This window comes from Aethalodelphis obliquidens, unplaced genomic scaffold (genome assembly GCF_003676395.1).
Source record: "Aethalodelphis obliquidens isolate GAN/ISIS:26980383/991018 unplaced genomic scaffold, ASM367639v1 scaffold4, whole genome shotgun sequence".
Taxonomy (NCBI): Eukaryota; Metazoa; Chordata; class Mammalia; order Artiodactyla; family Delphinidae; genus Aethalodelphis; species Aethalodelphis obliquidens.
The window spans coordinates 25,542,297-25,559,002 of record NW_020837948.1 but is presented as its reverse complement, the minus strand read 5'-3'; the positions used below and the strand labels follow the sequence as shown (position 1 = coordinate 25,559,002).

Sequence of the window (16,706 nt, the reverse complement as noted above, 5' to 3'; positions counted from 1 at the left end):
CGGCTCATATGGTGAAAGGGGATGAGGACTGAGGGGCTGAAAGTCAGTGATTCCCAGGCCATGCCCTGAGAGCATGTCTGTGTTAGGTGACGTGGTTGCTAATAGAGACTGTGTGATAACTTCTCCCTTTGTTTTGATGTGCTCATTTGGCCTCCTTTTGCTCTTTACTTCACATTTTTATTTTGTAAGATTAATGCTTAAAATTAAAAAGATTTACCTGGCCACAGGGGTGATATTCATGGAAGAAAATTCACAAAAATAAATAAAATCATAGAAAATAAAATTCGCTCACAGTTCTACCACAAAGAGATAATCACTGTTATTTTCACATATATAAATCCAATCCTTAATCTATCCGATCCATTTAAAAAGATGAGATCATAAACTATACTTTGTCTTTTTAAAAGTGACTTTAAAATACTTACTTCTGAGGTGACTAAGTAACACATGCACAGAATGAGGCTACAAAACTCCAAATGTGTAAAAAGGAATATGGCAAACGTCTCCATTCTAGTCCTGTCCACCAATCTCCCTCCCTGTAGAAAATGACTGCATTCAGTTTTTCTTGACAATTTCCTAATATCAGAATCAGAAGGTTAGACATGAGTACAGAGGTCATCTACTCCAGATGTTTCTTTGCCAGACGTTACACTGGCTTGTTCCTTTGGGGTAGCACCCTTACAGAAAGAGCAATGTGTCGTTTCTAGAAGAGAGGGATGGGAAAGCAGCATGCTGGGCATGAAGATCAAGAGGCACCATAAGTCCCAGGTCCCTTATTTTATAAATGATGGGACTTCTCTAAGGTCACATGGCTCGTCTGACAAAATCAAAATAATTGCATGTAACTAAAAGCTAAATTCCTTATCCTTTTCCTCAAATTTGTTTAGGTGGATTAATACCTGTATCACTAAATTGATGTTAATAAAGTTAAATTGATATGCTTTATTCAGGGCACAAACCAGAATATATGAACCAGGCAAAATAGTCAACACATTAGCGTCCAGGTTAGGACTTAGAAAAGGCATTCATTCTTAAATGAAGGCCAGTTTCACTAACTGGTAATTTGACAATTATTTCACATAAAGATTGATTTTTATTTTAAACTAATTCATGCTCATTGTAAAAAATCCAAACATTCTTTTAAAAACAAACAAACATGGATGTTTCTGTTTGCACTATTATATAAGCTGCTCTCTTTTTACTTCACTGCTTACCTAAGAGAACTTCCATGTCAGTGCATATACATTACCTTCATCTTTTCTAACAACTGCTGGGTATTCTATTATACACATACATGAAAATTAATTTAATAACTCCCTATTTTGGGGCCCTTGGATTGTTTAAAAAGTTTTAATATTATAAACATGCTGTAGTAAATATCTTTTTACATACATCTGTGTCTATTATTTGATAAGGATAAATTCCTAGAAATTGAATTTCTGTGTCAGAGTGTATGCATATTTAAATTATTGTATTTATGACATATTGCACTTCAGAAAGCCTGAATCAATCTATAATTCCACCAACAATGTATCAAAATACCCATTTAACCCACACTTGCCAATCTTTGGAATCTCAATCCAACAGGCAAAGAAGTTAATCTGCTGTTTAAAAGATTCAAAAAATATCCCCAAACGAACTAGACTTATTGACTAGCTCCCCTGCTTCCATTTTTTGCTAGTATATATTTGAACAGATAAGGGGAGACTAGGGTATTTCAAAGTCAAGTTTCCAAACCTTTTATACCAAATACGAACCATACTGATGCATTCACCAACAAGGATTAAAAACTGTGCAAAAGGGACTTCCCTGGTGGTGCAGTGGTTAAGAATCCGCCCACCAATGCAGGGGACATGGGTTAGAGCCCTGGTCCAGGAAGATCCCACATGCCGCAGAGCAACTAAGCCCGTGCACCACAAGTACTGAGCCTGCGCCCTAGAGCCATAACTACTGAGCCCGTGTGCCACAACTACTGAAGCCCGTGTACCTAGACCCTGTGCTCCGAAACAAGAGAAGCCACCACAATGAGAAGCCCCTGCACTGCAGCGAAGAGTGGCCCCAGCTCGTTGCAACTAGAGAAAGCCTGCGCAGAGCAATGAAGACCCAACACAAACAAACAAACAAACAAACAAACCCAAACTGTACAAAATTAGAATTTCCCCTAAACCCCAAAGAACATTTATATGGAGATCACAAGGATGAAGAAACAGTTTAGATAACTATCTTGGGAGATGATTTCCCTTGAAATGTGAGTAACACCTTTGAGGCATTTCAACAAATGGGATCTAAAGCTTCACTACTTAGAAGAGAGGATAGCTGGTTAATGACATTTATATGAAGTGAGTCAGAAGGCAGGATGGGCTTAAAAACTGGATGCGCCTGGGTACATACTATATGAGAAAGAAAAATGAGGAGGGTATCCGAATAGACTAGGCCATAATATGATGAAACTCAAATAGGGATATCTCCCTTCCTTAAAATCTACTCTTTGTGATGTAACCTACTGGGCAAGGTCTTCAATACTCTTTTCTTTGACAGGCATTATTTTGATGGATGAGGTAGAGTAAGAGGGAGGCTGCTGGTAAAGAATGAACTTTCCCCTTTTAAAATACTATTTGTAGGTAATTAGGAACAACTTTTATTATTTTTTTTGAGAGATAAGCTCTAAAGCAGTGGTTCTAAGTGTAGTTCCCAAGCAGCAGCAGCATTCACCTGGGAACTTGTTAGAAATGTAAATTCTCAGGCCCCATTCCAGACCCACTGAATTCAAAGATCTGGGGATGGGGCCAGAATCTGTGTTTTAACAAGTCTTCCTGGTGATTCTACTGCATAGCCTTCAGGTATTTAAGTAATTAACTTATTTATGTCAATGTTTTAAAAGTGTTTTTTCTTTTTTCAAATTAGTTAACTTTATGAAATTTGGAAAATATAAAATTATAAAAAGATGACATAAGACATAGATTGTTTAAACACATCTTAAAGAGAATATGGTGCTTTAAACAGAATGCTGTGTCTGGCATTTTGAAGTGCATGTTTCAGCAAAGGGTAGGGGCCTGTTTTATGTAAAGTGAAACTGCTTCTTCCAGGATGAGATTCCTGCAGTCCTTCACAGATGGTCTACATATTTCCATAAAATTGTATCTACTCTGAATTTGTTTGTCATTTAATTCATCTACATGGGCTTATTACGACAAAATGTCATCTTGACCAAAGAAAATACTTTCTTAAAAATCTCTGAAGAGAGATCAAAGGTTTTGACACGAGGCTTTAAATAGACTGTATTATGTTATGCACATGTTGAAAAACTATATGATTTTCCTGGGGACAAAATGTTTGAGTAGTATCTTGTTAATTTGTTTTTCTGTATAGGCAGAGAAAGTTTTCCTCCAAAATCCTGTGGATGGTTATATGTTCAACGTTTTGAGAAACTCTCCAAGTGTTATCCAAAGTGGTTGTTCCATCTTACATTCATACCAGCAGCGTATGAGAACACAAACCGCTCCTCACCCTCACCAACACTTGGTGTGGTGGTGTAGTAGCCATTCTATTAGGACTGTAGTGGTATCTTATGGTGATTTGAATTTGCACTTCCCTGATGACAAATAATGTTGAGCATCTTTTCATGTGCTTATTTGCCATTTGTCTATCTTCTAGTCCAATGATTCTATTCTTTTTTATTTCAAAAGAAATAAAAGCACATGTCCACACAAAGACATGGATCCTTGCTATGGACTGAACTGTGTCCCCTCCAAATTTATATGTTGAAGCTCTAACCCCTAAGGTGACTGTATTTGGAGATAGGGCCTATAAGGCGGTAATTAAGGTTAAAAGGATCATAAGGGTGGGGCCCTGACAGAATAGGTTTAGTGTTCTTATGAGAGAAGACACACAGAGCTCATGCTCTCCCCAACAGCTCCCAGCAAAGAGGAGATCATGGGAGCATGCAGTGGGATGGCAGCCACCTGTAAGTCAGGAGAAGAGGTTTCAACAGAAAGGAACCATCCTGATTAGACTTCCAGCATTCAGAACTGTGAGAAAATAAGTGCCTGTTGTTTAAGCCACCCAGTCTATGGCTTTTTGTTTTGGCGGCCGGAGCTCACTAGTATAGTCCTCATAGCAGGATCTGTAATATTTATATTATTTGTAATAGTCAAAAACTAGAAACCACACAAATGAATGGATAAACAAATGGTGGCATACACATGTTCAAAGGAATATTACTGAATAATACAAATGAACAAACAATTGATATACACAGCAACATGGATAAATATCACAATAATTATGCTAAATGAAATAAACCAGACCAAAAGAAAAGAGTTGGCACTATTATGCCATTTATATAAAACTCCAGAAAATGGCGATAACTGATAGTGACGGAAAGAAGGTCTGTGGTTGCTGGGGAGGTGAGGTGTGGTGAGGAATGACAGGGAGAGATTACAAAGGTACCGGAGCAAACTCTAGGGGGTGATGGACAGGTTTACTAGCTTGACTGTGGTGATGGTTTCATGTATGCATAAGTCAAAACTTACAAACTGTATCCTTCAAATATACACAGTTTACTGTGTGCCAGTTATAGTGTTCCTGAACCAAAATTGGGTCTGCTAGCCCACCCAAAGTAAAGCCAATCTCCCGACCGGGTTGTGGTGAATGAAAGTTCAGTGTTTATTGCAAGGCACCCAACATAGGGCCAAGCAAGGAGAACGGGCAGCTCACGGTCACAAAGACCTGAACTGCCCGATGGCTGTCCTGGAAGGGTTTTTAAAGACAAGGTGAGAGAAAGGGTGGATATCCTTCTGAATGGTTGGTGGTGAGGTAACAGGGTGGTGTTTCAGAAGTTAACATCACCAACCTTCTGGTTTGAACTGGTCTGTGGTCTACATGCAGTTAACTCCTTCCACCTGGTGGGATTTTAGCATCTTCAAAACAACTCAAGGATACGGCTCAGAACATTATCTATAAGCCCTTGAGGAGGAACTAAAGGTCCTTTGTTTTAATGGCTAAACTATTATTATTTTGTCTTGCTTCACTGTTTTCCTCTGCTTCTGCATTTTCTCACTTCTCTGATTAAATTTTCCCTTTGGAACTTGGGGAAGGCCTAGGAGACTAAAGCTTTTCTATAATATAAACAAGAGGCAAGGGGACATGAGGGTGGGGTCTGTTCCCAGGAAGGCCCCACAGTGTCTTGCTTGGTTTCCATAGCTCAATAGGCTGTTTAACAACAACAACAAAACACCTGTGGAATTCCTATTTTCTCCAGGAAATTCTAATTTTGTGTTAAGTGGATTTTGTTTTCTCCATCCCAATAAAGACATGGAAAAGAAAATGTGTCATCCAGAAAAGGCTGTCATATGTATAGGACTCCATGGCTTTGTACTTTCCCTTGTGAGGAGCCTAGAACAGAATCCCTGCCCCACCCCAAACCCCCAGCCTTTCCATTACCATTGGAGGTAAAGCGAAACAAAATCACAAAATCAAAGAACATAAAACAGGGGGCAGCAAAACTCAAAACTGGCAAGCAAATGATTACACTTGGGCCTTATCTTTTGTTTTTGTAAGCTTAGGTGGCTCTATTGGATATTGTGGTAAAGAATGAAAATCTGTTATGCAATCTTTCAGTCACATTTGGTAATTTGTGTGAGGAATTATATTACAGAAAAGAAAAGCTTCCCCAAGTAAAGACACTAAAATCTAGAATAATAAGATGTCAGCTCACGGGAGGCAAAACTTTGCCAGTGCAACCCAAAGTTGGACACAGAATTTGGTTAGAATTTCGAAACCTGCTTCAATTTCACGGTAAGTTTGAAAGATAAAGCAGGGTTTGATTCTTAGCTTTAGGTAAAGTTCATACCAAACATAGTGGGTTTATCACGCTTTGGGGGTTGTGCTAATTTATGTTTAGATGGGGCTGAGACAACAGGGAAGGAGGCTTTCTACAGAAGGTCCTTTGTGGCAAACCACTATGGGAGGAAATTCCTTCTAAAGTTGCATTGTGCATTTCCATTCTATAATTCTACCGTGCTGTGGATGCCAGGTGTTTTTTTTTTTTTTTTTTTAAGTAGTAGCGTCCTAGGCTTTAAGCAAATTTTTCGCACTTGGGCTCCGTAGTTTAAAAGTGGTAAAGGAGAGAGCTCAAAACCGTCTGATACCCAAACTCTCGCTCTTTCTAATACTCAATGTAAAGTAGAGAAGATTTCTGGGAGGCCTACCGTCCACCCTGGCCCGCGTCCTCCCCGGCCCGCGTCCTCCCCTTGTGTCTCCTATTTCACTTGCATTAACTTGCTCCTGGTTCCCAGCTGAAGTGCACAAACTGCACCTGCTCCGAAGGCCAGTGGGGGCCTTGCCTCACCCGCTGCTCAGCCTCGGTAGCTTGTGCACGGACACGAGTTCCCACCAGGGGGCACTGCAGCCTCAGAGCTATTGTGCCCGCCAATCCTGGACACAGCCGGTCCCGCGGAGGGCGTGGGACTGGGAGCGCGGAAAGCCGGGGTCCGACCCTCGCTGCGCCTGCCTTCCTAGAGCAAGCCTCCAGGTCTCCCCGGGAAACCCATACAGCGAGCCGGGCCAGGGCCTGCGACGGCTAGGCGGACCCGCTCCTGCGTCGCGCAGGTTCCTGTGCGGACCTCTCCGCACCTCGCCATTTGACCACCTCCGCTCCACCCTCCATCCCCGGCCGAGACCCCGCCCAGAAGGGGCGCCCCCTTCCCGGCCACTGGGTCCCCACTTCGCTCCAGGGCCTTTTGTAGACGCCCGGGCCCGGCCCAGCTGCACCTGGGCTACTCCCGCCCGGGGCGCCATCCCTTGCGCCGCCAAGAGAACTTTCCCGGGAGCCGCTGCGGCCTGGCGCGCCCAGGGCAAACCCCACCAGCCCGCCGGCCGCGTTCCCAGCCGGGGCGGCCGCTCCTCCGCCCGCAAGTCCCCCGACTGCCCGCTTCTCTGAATCTCCCGGGGAAGCAGCACTCCGCCGCCCGGGCAGGGGGTTCTCGGAGGGAAAGCGTCAACTTGGCTACACGTAGCCCCGTGATGAACTCGGGGATCCTCAGACGGGAGCTGCGCCCCGCGACGAGCTGACCTCCACTCGCCGGTCGCGGTAAGGAGCCCGAAGCCCTTTCCGACCCTTTTCGGGCTTCTCGGTGCCCGCGGGTTGGGAACGTGGAGGTGGAGGTAGCCGACTGAGTGACGACCCTCGCCACTGCCCCTGCAGTGGGGCCGGGACGTCGTGGGTACCCCTGACACAAAGGAACAGCCGAGTGCTCCCCGGTCGGCGGACCGGACCGGGGGCTGCGGGGTGGGGTCGGAGCTGGAAGTGCGCGTCCGCTGGGGACCCCGGAGGCGGAGAGGAGGCCGGTGCGTGGCTGCAGCGCTCCAGGCGGGCGTGGGTGGAGGCGGCTGCAGAGCTTCTAGGGGCTTCCAAGTACGGGGACGGCCTAGAGCTCTCGTCCCTCCCTTTTCTTGCCTCTTGTATCCTTTGACAGGAGATTTTTGTCGTCCCCAGGGCTGCGGTTGGGGCCGCGGTACCCCCGCCTTCGGAGGAGCCGGAGCCGCAGGATGCGCGGGGACGCGCCGCCGCCCTCTGCGCCCAGTTCCTCCGGCGCTTCCCTGGCCGCTCGCGGGCGCTGACTCTCTCCCGGGCTTCCCCGCCCTCCTTACCTTACGTCCGCGCCGCGCTGCTGGTCCGCGCCGCGCTGCTGGTCCACGCCGCGCTGCTGGTCCACGCCGGGAACTGGTCCTCTCGACCTCGCCGCGGTGCGGACAATAACTTAATGCCTCGCGCTTGAGGGGAGGGGGCGGCTCAGCGCCTGGGTCGCAGCTTTCTCCTCTGTCTGAGGCCGGCCACAGCCGACATGGGCTGTTTCTGCGCTGTTCCGGAAGAATTTTACTGCGAAGTTTTGCTTCTGAATGAATCCAAGTTAACCCTCACCACCCAGCAGCAGGGCATCAAGGTAGGCGCGGGCCGGGGGCATGTTCGGGGTCGGGGGTGCGTAGCCGGGCAGGCTCGGGGGTTCCGCGGCATTGTCCCAGGGCTGTCACCCGGGCGGGGCGGACGGCGGTGGCGTCTCTGCACGGTGGGAACGAACGGCAGTTGCCCCCCGCGCTCAGGTGGAGGGAGGACGTGTCAGGGTGAGTTAACTTTGAGTCCTTCATAAAGGAAAGTAAGTTTGACGCCTTGTAGGAGGGTCCATGCACCAAGCTCTCGGCTGCAATCCACCGTCCTGCAGCTGAGACCCAAACTTCCCTACGTCGTTTTCCTCCAAAAGCGTTTAAGGCCCCCGCAGCTCCCAAAGAGGCGCAGAATTGATTGTACGGGCAGCATACAGTGTTGAAGGCACGCTCTCCCTCGGCTTTGTTGAAGACCTTTTTTCTTGATAGGATTATTGGGGAAGTAAAATAATTCACTCGTTGAAACACATTTATTGGGTGGTTGTGATTGTGTCGCCCGTGTTTGTGGTTGGGTAATGCTACGTTCGGCCGGAAAATAATTTCCTTTTCCAAAAGCCACCTGGTTTATCCCAACATTTAAGTAAACATCTCTCCAAACGAGGTAATAACTTTGCGTCTCTTCGTAGGTCATTATAATGCAATTACTGGTATTAACCTAGAGAACCCAAACAAAAAGGCTGTGGGAGCTTGCAGACATTCACTTCCTTAATTTTGGCGAGCTCGTATGTTTACGGTTGACAACCTGACTGACGCGCCTGCGCGCTAGTTTTTCTCTTGCAACAACGTAGCTACCTAGAGGTGATCGGAATCCCGAGTGTTTTGTTTCCCTTTCTCCTTCAGTTTTAAATCATTTAGGCATTTTAGATACCTCAGCAGCTGAGTCTGATGAAGGGAAACCGTCCCCCTCCCCCCCCAAGGAGGCTGTCTGAGAAATCAAGTTCAGGCTGCCAATTGTCTTGTCCTAGTCTTGTCATCTCAGAAGTTAATCCTAATGGCGTAGGCTCTGGGCATTTCCTTGTGTGAATCAGATTTTACATAGCTTTATGCACACTAGAGTAAATGTTCGTGGCCAAAAGCTTCAGCTTTGTTATTACCGTTCTTGGTGTACAGAATTTTAATTTCACAGCTGTCATTTTTTTTTTTTTTTGTCAGAGAAAGAGGGCAAAAATGATCAATTAAAGCCACAAGATACAGTTAACCCTTTAGGAAATTGTTTTGAATATTGTTTCTTCTGTAATTTTAATAAGCAAAAGTCAATCAGATTCTCATTTAGTGTTTCCTTTCGAGGACAATAAAAGACTCTGGCGGGGGAGAGTGTTCATTGTATATTTTTAGCTTTTTATGTTCCAACTCCCAATCCCCCCCACCCCTATGAAATCAGGAAAAGAACTTACTTTACAAGATGACGTAACATTCTTTGGAGTACTGTGAGCACAAAATAGACAAAAGTAAAAAAAAAATCATACATTTTTGATAATACATAGATTCTCTTTGGCTTCGAAACAATTAGAGAAAGATAACTGATGATCTGTTACTAAAAAAACAGAAATCTTTCTGAAGTCTAAAGTCATCTGGTGTGTGAGCTTCCTATTTAATCATGAAAGCCCTACTCCTGTCAGTTGTGGAACATGTACATTATTCTGTCATGAGAGCAGCCAAGACTCAGAATCAAATGGAATAATTTTGTCAAAGAAACATGAATTAAAAATCCTGATCCATAATTACTTTTCATATCCTGATGGTGCTTATCTTGTTTTACAAATAGGTCAAAAATTGGTGAGGGATTCAAATGCAATAGCAACTTTATAATGCTGTTATTTTGGATATGTGCCATTTAACTGAACAATAATTTAAGCATGCTTTTGTTGGAAGTAATCATTTTGCAACAGGCTTGCCCTCTTTCAGTGTCACAAAAGCATGCCACAATTATTTTGATGGCCATATGTATAACACAGATGTCTGCTGAAGTTAACCACATTATCTGTAACTACCATGCTACCATAAAATGCATGTGTTAAGCACCTATCTGCTTGTGGTATGTACTAAATTAAACACATATATATATATTTACAAATGGTATAACGTATGAACAGCATCTTGCACGTAGATGGTATTCAAACATTGAATGAATATATGTATATTATTGTTCTGTACTTACTTGGCACTTTCTTTAACTCCTGCTTTATTATTATTATTTTTTTCTTTAACTCCTACTTTAGTTTGTAAATGAAATAGTAAGCAATTACTTCAAACTTAATAGCCAATAACTACTATTACAGTGTTTTCCCCCCCAGGATAGTACTCTTGATAATTTTGATTATCACTAATTAAAATAGAAGTTAAGCATGTGACATTTTCCCCTGAAATTAAAATAGAAAAATCTTTTTTCAAAAATATTATCTAATATTTATTTTGAGATGACCCCTTTTCACATTCTTTCTCAAATGAAGATATCTAATTCTGTGGTAAAATTATTCACATATTTCATCCCTTAATGGAAGGAATTTTACTGATTCCTAAATAGTTACTTAAGAATTTGCTGGCATTACTGTTATAATAATGCATTGTAGGTTAAAGAAGATTAATTGTAGTAAATTTAAGTAGAAAACATATGAGAGAAGCTTGGTAAAACATTTTTTTCTGTGTGCTATTTTGAAAAACACTCTCTGGATTTCTTTAAGCACCAAATTGCTCATTGAAAAGTTAGTTATGAAGTGATTTTTCTGCAACTCAGATCAAAGTTTTTCATCAACTTAAAAAAAAAAAACCAACGTGTGTCCTATGGAAAGCATTTCAGCCTGAAGACAATAGTTACACATCTTATGTGTTAAGATGAGTAGCACTTAAATGGAAAATAATTTTCTGTTTTAAAAATAATTAGAAAAATAAAACCCAGTGTCTGTATTCATACTAATGTGATGTAGCAATTTGCCTTCTTAACTTGTTTTAGAGCTAACCTCACCTTGTCAAGCAGAAAGTCTTTTGCGTGCAGTTCGTAGTTTGAGCCCTCTGCAAGATTTAAAAACCCAAGTTTATATAAACTGAATGTTATTGGTTGTGTGTCCAGCCACACAATAGCTTTTAGCTGTTTGTTCTCTGCTGCTATCTCTGTTGTTTATTTTAGTAAGAATTTCTGCTGTGGTTGGTCTCTTGGTTTTTTGAGCAGTGTTTGTTCAGGGAAACTTTTGTTATGTCCTGGGGGAGGTAGAGATCCTTCTTTTAGTTCTTTTAGAAAGCAAAACTTGAATGTGGCTCAGACTACTTTTATAAGTTGTCATTTGATTAGCAAAAGATTTTTAGGGAAAAAAATCACAAGGTTTGATGATTTAGTCCTCATAATTGCTGCTGCAAATGTGAACTAGATTAGTATTTTCATTTCAGCAAGATTTTAGTCCTCTGAGTAGTAATGTAATAAACACTGAGGTGCTTATTTTTGCCTCAGTGTATTTGACTAAATTAAGGAAACCAATATGACAGCAAGATGGAAATTCCATTAACTTTTTAAAAAAACTGCTTTATTGAGATATAGCATACAATTCACAAAGTTAGATTCATCCGTTAACTTTTAAATGAAGTTACTTCCTAATCATCCTGAGGTTCCTGAGGGAATATTATGAGTCAATTTTGATGTTTTGATCAGAAACTTCCTAATAAACTAGAAAAACAGAAGCTGGGGACTTAAATTATATGCGTGTCCCTTACCAAGGATTGTAATTTTCACTCCATTTGGACTGGTAAAGAAAACATCTGAGAAAATTTGGAAAAAGTGAAAAACAATAGTTTTTCACAAATCACATTAAGTGTATATCTATACCTTTTAATATCAACTACATAAGGTACACAGTCAGGGACCTTATAAACATAGGTTGAAGCAAGTAATCATACACCAACATTTCTGTTAATGTAAGATTGGCTGTAGTTAGTAAATTAGGCTGTGGTTAGTAAATTAGTAAATTAGATGTAACTGGGACAGAAGTACCCCTCTTCCACACTGCATCTAGGTTTCTAAAATTCAGATATGATATCCATGTTGTGACTGTTTAAGATCAGCTACTGTATAAATGCCCCTTCATATTTTTTTTGTTTTTAAAAAATGATTGAAAGTATTTTTTTAGCTTTATTGAGGTATAATTGAAAATGAAACTGTAATATATTTAAAGTGTGCAACGTGATGATATAATATGTATATATATATATATATATATAGTGAAAGGATTCCCACCATCCCACCATTGAGTTATTAACATTCCATCACCTCACATATTTACATTTTTTTGTTGTTGAGAACAGTTCAGTTCTATTCTCTTAGCAAATTTCAATTATACAATACAGCCTTATCACCTACAAATACCATGTTATACATTACATCCTCAGACTTAAGTGCCCCCTCAATTTTACAAGAAGTTTTTCTTGAAAAAAATTATTAAAAATGTCATTTATCATTTATGGTTTAAAAGTGATTTAAAAGCAATATAATGGGGAAAGAATTGTTTGTTACCTCTAGCAGGTAATGGCTAGCTATCCTCTTATAGGGACTTACACTTTTCTTGGTTGATGGTGAATCGTACTTTTTGCAGCCCCATTAGTGTAATTGTCCTTGAATTCTGTGATGTTAAGCTTAAACGGACTTTGAACTAAACTTAAACTAATGCAGAGCTTTTGTTTCTTTTGAGCATGGGTGGTGTCTTAGTCTGTTCAGGCTGCTATAAGAAAATACCACAGGCTTGGTGGCTCATAAACAAGAGAAATTTATTTCTCATAGTACTAGAGGCTGGAAGTCTGAGATCAGGGTGCCAGCATGGTCAGGTGAGGGCCCTCTTCCAGGTTGAAAACTTGTTGTATCCTCATGTGGCAAAAGGGCCTAGGGAGCTCTCTTGGCCTTTTTTTTAAAAATAAGGGCACTAATCTCAAAGGCCCCACCTCCTAAAACACATTACCTTGGGAGTTAAGTTTCCGACATATGAATTTCAGGAGGGCACAAACGTTCAGACCGTGGCAGATGGCGATAGAGTTAAATCTAAGTTGCAGGGTCAGAAGTCCAGACTCGACTGTCCATTAGCTGTATGGACAATGGTTGGTTATTTTTATTACAAAACAAGATGGGAAACTCATCTTTTCTTCAGTGGTTTGTGTCAGGTTGTATCTTAGTCTGGCCAGACAATTCTTTGTTGTGGGATGCTGTCTGCTCCATGGCAGGATAATTAGCAGTATTTGTAGCCTCTGCCCATGAGATGCCAGTAGCACCTCTTGCCTAGTTCTAACAACCAAAAATATGCCTAGGTGTTGCCAAATGTCCCCTGATGGGCAAAATCACCCTCATTTGAGAACCACTGCTGTGGAGGGTAGCAGTTTCCTTTATTCTCCTTTATTTGGTACACATTGGATGCAAACTGACTTTTGGATGCCTTCTTTTTTCTCTTTTGGAGGAGTGAGTCATGTGCCTTATAGGTCAGTGAAACCAATATGAAATCTGTATCTTTAACTTGCTTAATATTCTTAGACTAGGAGCAATATACTGAAGTGATGAAAAGCATGGGCTGTAGCATCAGACCACCTGGATTTACATTTTGGCTCCACTGATTACTTATTAGCTGTGGGGCCTCCAGAAAGATACTTTTCTTCTCTGAATCTCAGTTTCCCCATCTGTAAAATGGGAACAAAGTCATACCCACTTCATAAGTTCAAGGTGCTTTGCATGTGGTAAGCCCTCAGAAAATGTTGGTCTAGATTCTTTCTCCTCCGTTCCTTATCCTCTCTTTCTTTTAGTGCTTCATTCCTGTCTGCATATAAAGTCCACCCTTCACTGTCTGATTTGCCACCCTCCCTGCTCTAGACCTTCAGCAGTTCTGTGTGCCTACCCAAACGACTTGCTCTATATGGGCACGCACAAATGCTCAGTCTCCCAAACATACCAGACTTGCTTGTGCCTTATACTTGGGATTCCCACTGAGTGGCACTGTTTTGTGTTTCCCTAAGCACACGCTCATCTGAGCTCATCCTTTAAGACTTGAACCGAGCGTCCCATCTGCTAGGAAGACTTAGACCTGGCGTGCCCTGGCAAAGTTAAGTGCTTGTCAGTGTCTTGCATGCTTCTTGTTATAGCCCTTACCACACTGCAGGCATTATTTCTGGACACGTCTGTCTCCCTCAGAAGCCTGAAAGCCCTCGCCCGTGATCCCCAGCAGCTAGAGCTGTACACCACATGTAATAGATGCTTATTCACTGTAATTTGAATAGAAGAATGAATGGAGTGTTACCGTTGGAATAGGCCATATTGAAAATCTTCTGGTTAATGAGGTTTCTTTGCCATTTTATTTTTACTCGAAAAGACCTAGAATAAAGAGAATCTCACTGTGAAAAATCTGTTGCCAAGATACTCTAATTTTTATATTGATAATGGGTAGAAAATGAGATGGTGCAGTGGACTGGGTGCATGTAGCGCATTGAAGAGCTGACTAGCGGCCATTTTAGAAAACACGAGTTACCAACATCTTTGTAGTGTAGAAGTAACTACTGAATCCTTCCCTCTCTCTCTCTTTTTAAAAAGTAGAACTTTCCCCTTATAGGTCGAGAGTCTTTTGGAAGAAGGGCATATTTCACGAATGGATAATAGATCCTCACACTTTGCTTTTCTTCCTTGTCTCTTATTCTGTAAACCATTGGAGAACAGTATCAGTTGGTTTCACAGTGTGGGTTTACACAATCGGGGACCATTGGTATAATTTTTAATCTTGCTGTACCACCCATTTTACTCCTGAACCTCATCTGACCCTGCTCTAAGGCATAATGGAAAACACAGGGTTGAGAAGTTAAATACTGGGTTTTTATGACAAATGTTAAGTTTTTCATTCCGACGCACAATGGATTTTTCTGCAGGCCTGTTATAAACAGGACACATCAGACATCAGATTTGTCATAACCCTGCAGCTTCTCTGGGGTTGACTGCTTTGACGGAGCTTTTGTCTCTGATATTTTAGCCACGCGTACAGCTTATACATAATGCTCCTGGTTAGCCTGCTTTGGGGGGTAAGAGTAACTGACGTTTGCTCCTGCGTAGCAAGATTTGTTTCTAAGTCTCACGTGTTAAGTGTAACCCGGCCTCTGTTATCACTTGTTTGGGTCTCGACTAGGTGTGTTAAGGTCAGGAACCAGCCAGTTTAGTTTGTGACTCAAAAAGCCTGTTACCACACTTGGGAGAGTCTGTAGCATTCTCAGAAATGTGGATTGCATTCCTGTGCCCTCTGAACCATGATTTCCTGTTTTGTTTTTTATTTTTCTTTTTTTTTTTAAAGTGAAACAGTCACTTTTCCTTAGTGCCGCCTGTTGGTAATCCATTTCTCTGTAACTAAACACTCTTGCTGAATCCCCAAAGGCTGAGATGGCTCTCTGCAGAGGCTCTCCCAGTAATCGCTGAAGTCATGAGAGGGCCTGGCAGTGGCTTCCAAAGGGGTAAGAAGTTTGTTTTCAAGGATACTGACATGCCAAGTGGAAGTTAAAACAAGGGAGATTGTGGCAGGCAGGGAAACCCGAGAGGTGCTGAGTGCTAGCCCCCATGGTCAGTGACCAAAAGGTCAGACGGCAGAGGAGGAATCAGCCGACTGAGACCAAGGAGGGAATCAAATATGGCAGCAGATTGTCGAGAAATGCCGTGTTCTGAGCACGTGAGGAAGCGCAGTTAGTGATGCTCAGCGCTACCAACTCTGTGGGCGCAGCGTCCTGGAAGTTGGGTAAAAAGTACCTTGCGTAGAATACAGCTTTCCATAGGAACAGTGACTTGAATGGGGGTCAAGTTTCTGAGCTAGCCCACCGAGACCATTTGAGTTTTTAAACCACTCACGTCCCACTTTGCCCTTCATTCAGAGCCGTGTTTGAGAAGCGGTCTTGGAGCCTCTGCTGCCTTAATTATCACTTGTCAAAATTGGTTTTTATCCACCATCCTCACTGCTCCCACTTTGCACCAACCAGCCTCCTAACTGGGGTGCTGTGTGGTCATCTTCAATCTCTCCCCTTCCCCTATCCTGCCCTGTGTTTAAATCCTGGTTTACCATGAAATTGTTGGTCTTGCGATGGACCACAGGACTCTTCTTTGAACTAGCCTCCCTTTCCTCGTTTGTAAGCTGAGGAGTGTGATAACTGCCTCATGGGATGACTGTGCAAATTTGAGAAAAGAATTTTAGGCACGTAGGATAAAAGGTGCTCAATAAATGATAGCTATCATTATGTGTGATCTATTATTTGCTAATAATTTTTTTTCTGAATTCCAGTTTGGGATATCTAATCCCCCACCCCTGCCCAAAGTGACACTGGCTCTCTGAGAGGCATGGGTGGTTGTTAGAAGTGGGGGAACAGTGGTGGTTCGATATCCATAGGTACCAGTGACTTTTCAGGTCTCTGTATTTTTATTCACATTGCCTCAGCTACCACTGGGATGCTGAAACTTCACATCTGTACCCCTAGTCCAGACTTCCTCACTCTTACCTGACTTGTATTTCTGATTGCCTACTGGAGGTCACACTCGATGTCTAAGCCCTTCTGTTCGCTCCAGACTCTCTCTTCTTGTGCTGCCTAGTTTGGCGAATGAGGCCACTCTCCGTCTTCATCAGTTAAGATGCTTTGATTCTCGGTTGCAGAGATTCCATTGCAGATTCTCTTAACGTGAGGAAGCTTATTTGTTCACGTCAGGTTCCCAGCTTCTCTCCATCTCTTCTGGGCTCTGTCATCTTGGGAGACAGGGTCATATGCAGATGGGTAATGGTTCTAGAGAC

General features: G+C 42.5%; 2 protein-coding genes across 7 annotated transcripts in view; one reads left to right on the top strand and one right to left on the bottom strand.

Annotated features, from left to right (window-relative positions):
* Positions 1-5,352: 5,352 nt before the first annotated feature.
* LOC113617644 (translation initiation factor IF-2-like) lies at positions 5,353-7,846 on the bottom strand. The gene is given in 4 exon segments (XM_027101245.1): positions 5,353-6,854; positions 6,856-7,008; positions 7,010-7,773; positions 7,838-7,846. Coding segments are annotated over 4 exon segments (1,200 nt in total). The 3' UTR covers positions 5,353-6,580.
* EPB41L4A (erythrocyte membrane protein band 4.1 like 4A) overlaps positions 6,953-16,706 on the top strand; it is a 256,154-nt gene continuing 246,400 nt past the window's right edge. For 5 of the 6 annotated variants that reach the window (XM_027100063.1, XM_027100039.1, XM_027100053.1 and 2 more), the window contains exon 1: positions 7,845-7,943. Coding sequence is in view for 1 of the 6 variants with exons in the window: in XM_027100046.1 (XP_026955847.1) it covers positions 7,845-7,943 (99 nt within the window). In the remaining 5 variants the exon portion in view is untranslated. Of the gene's footprint in view, positions 7,091-7,495; positions 7,944-16,706 lie in introns of those variants that run through there. The other variant, XM_027100046.1, reaches the window with a different exon arrangement.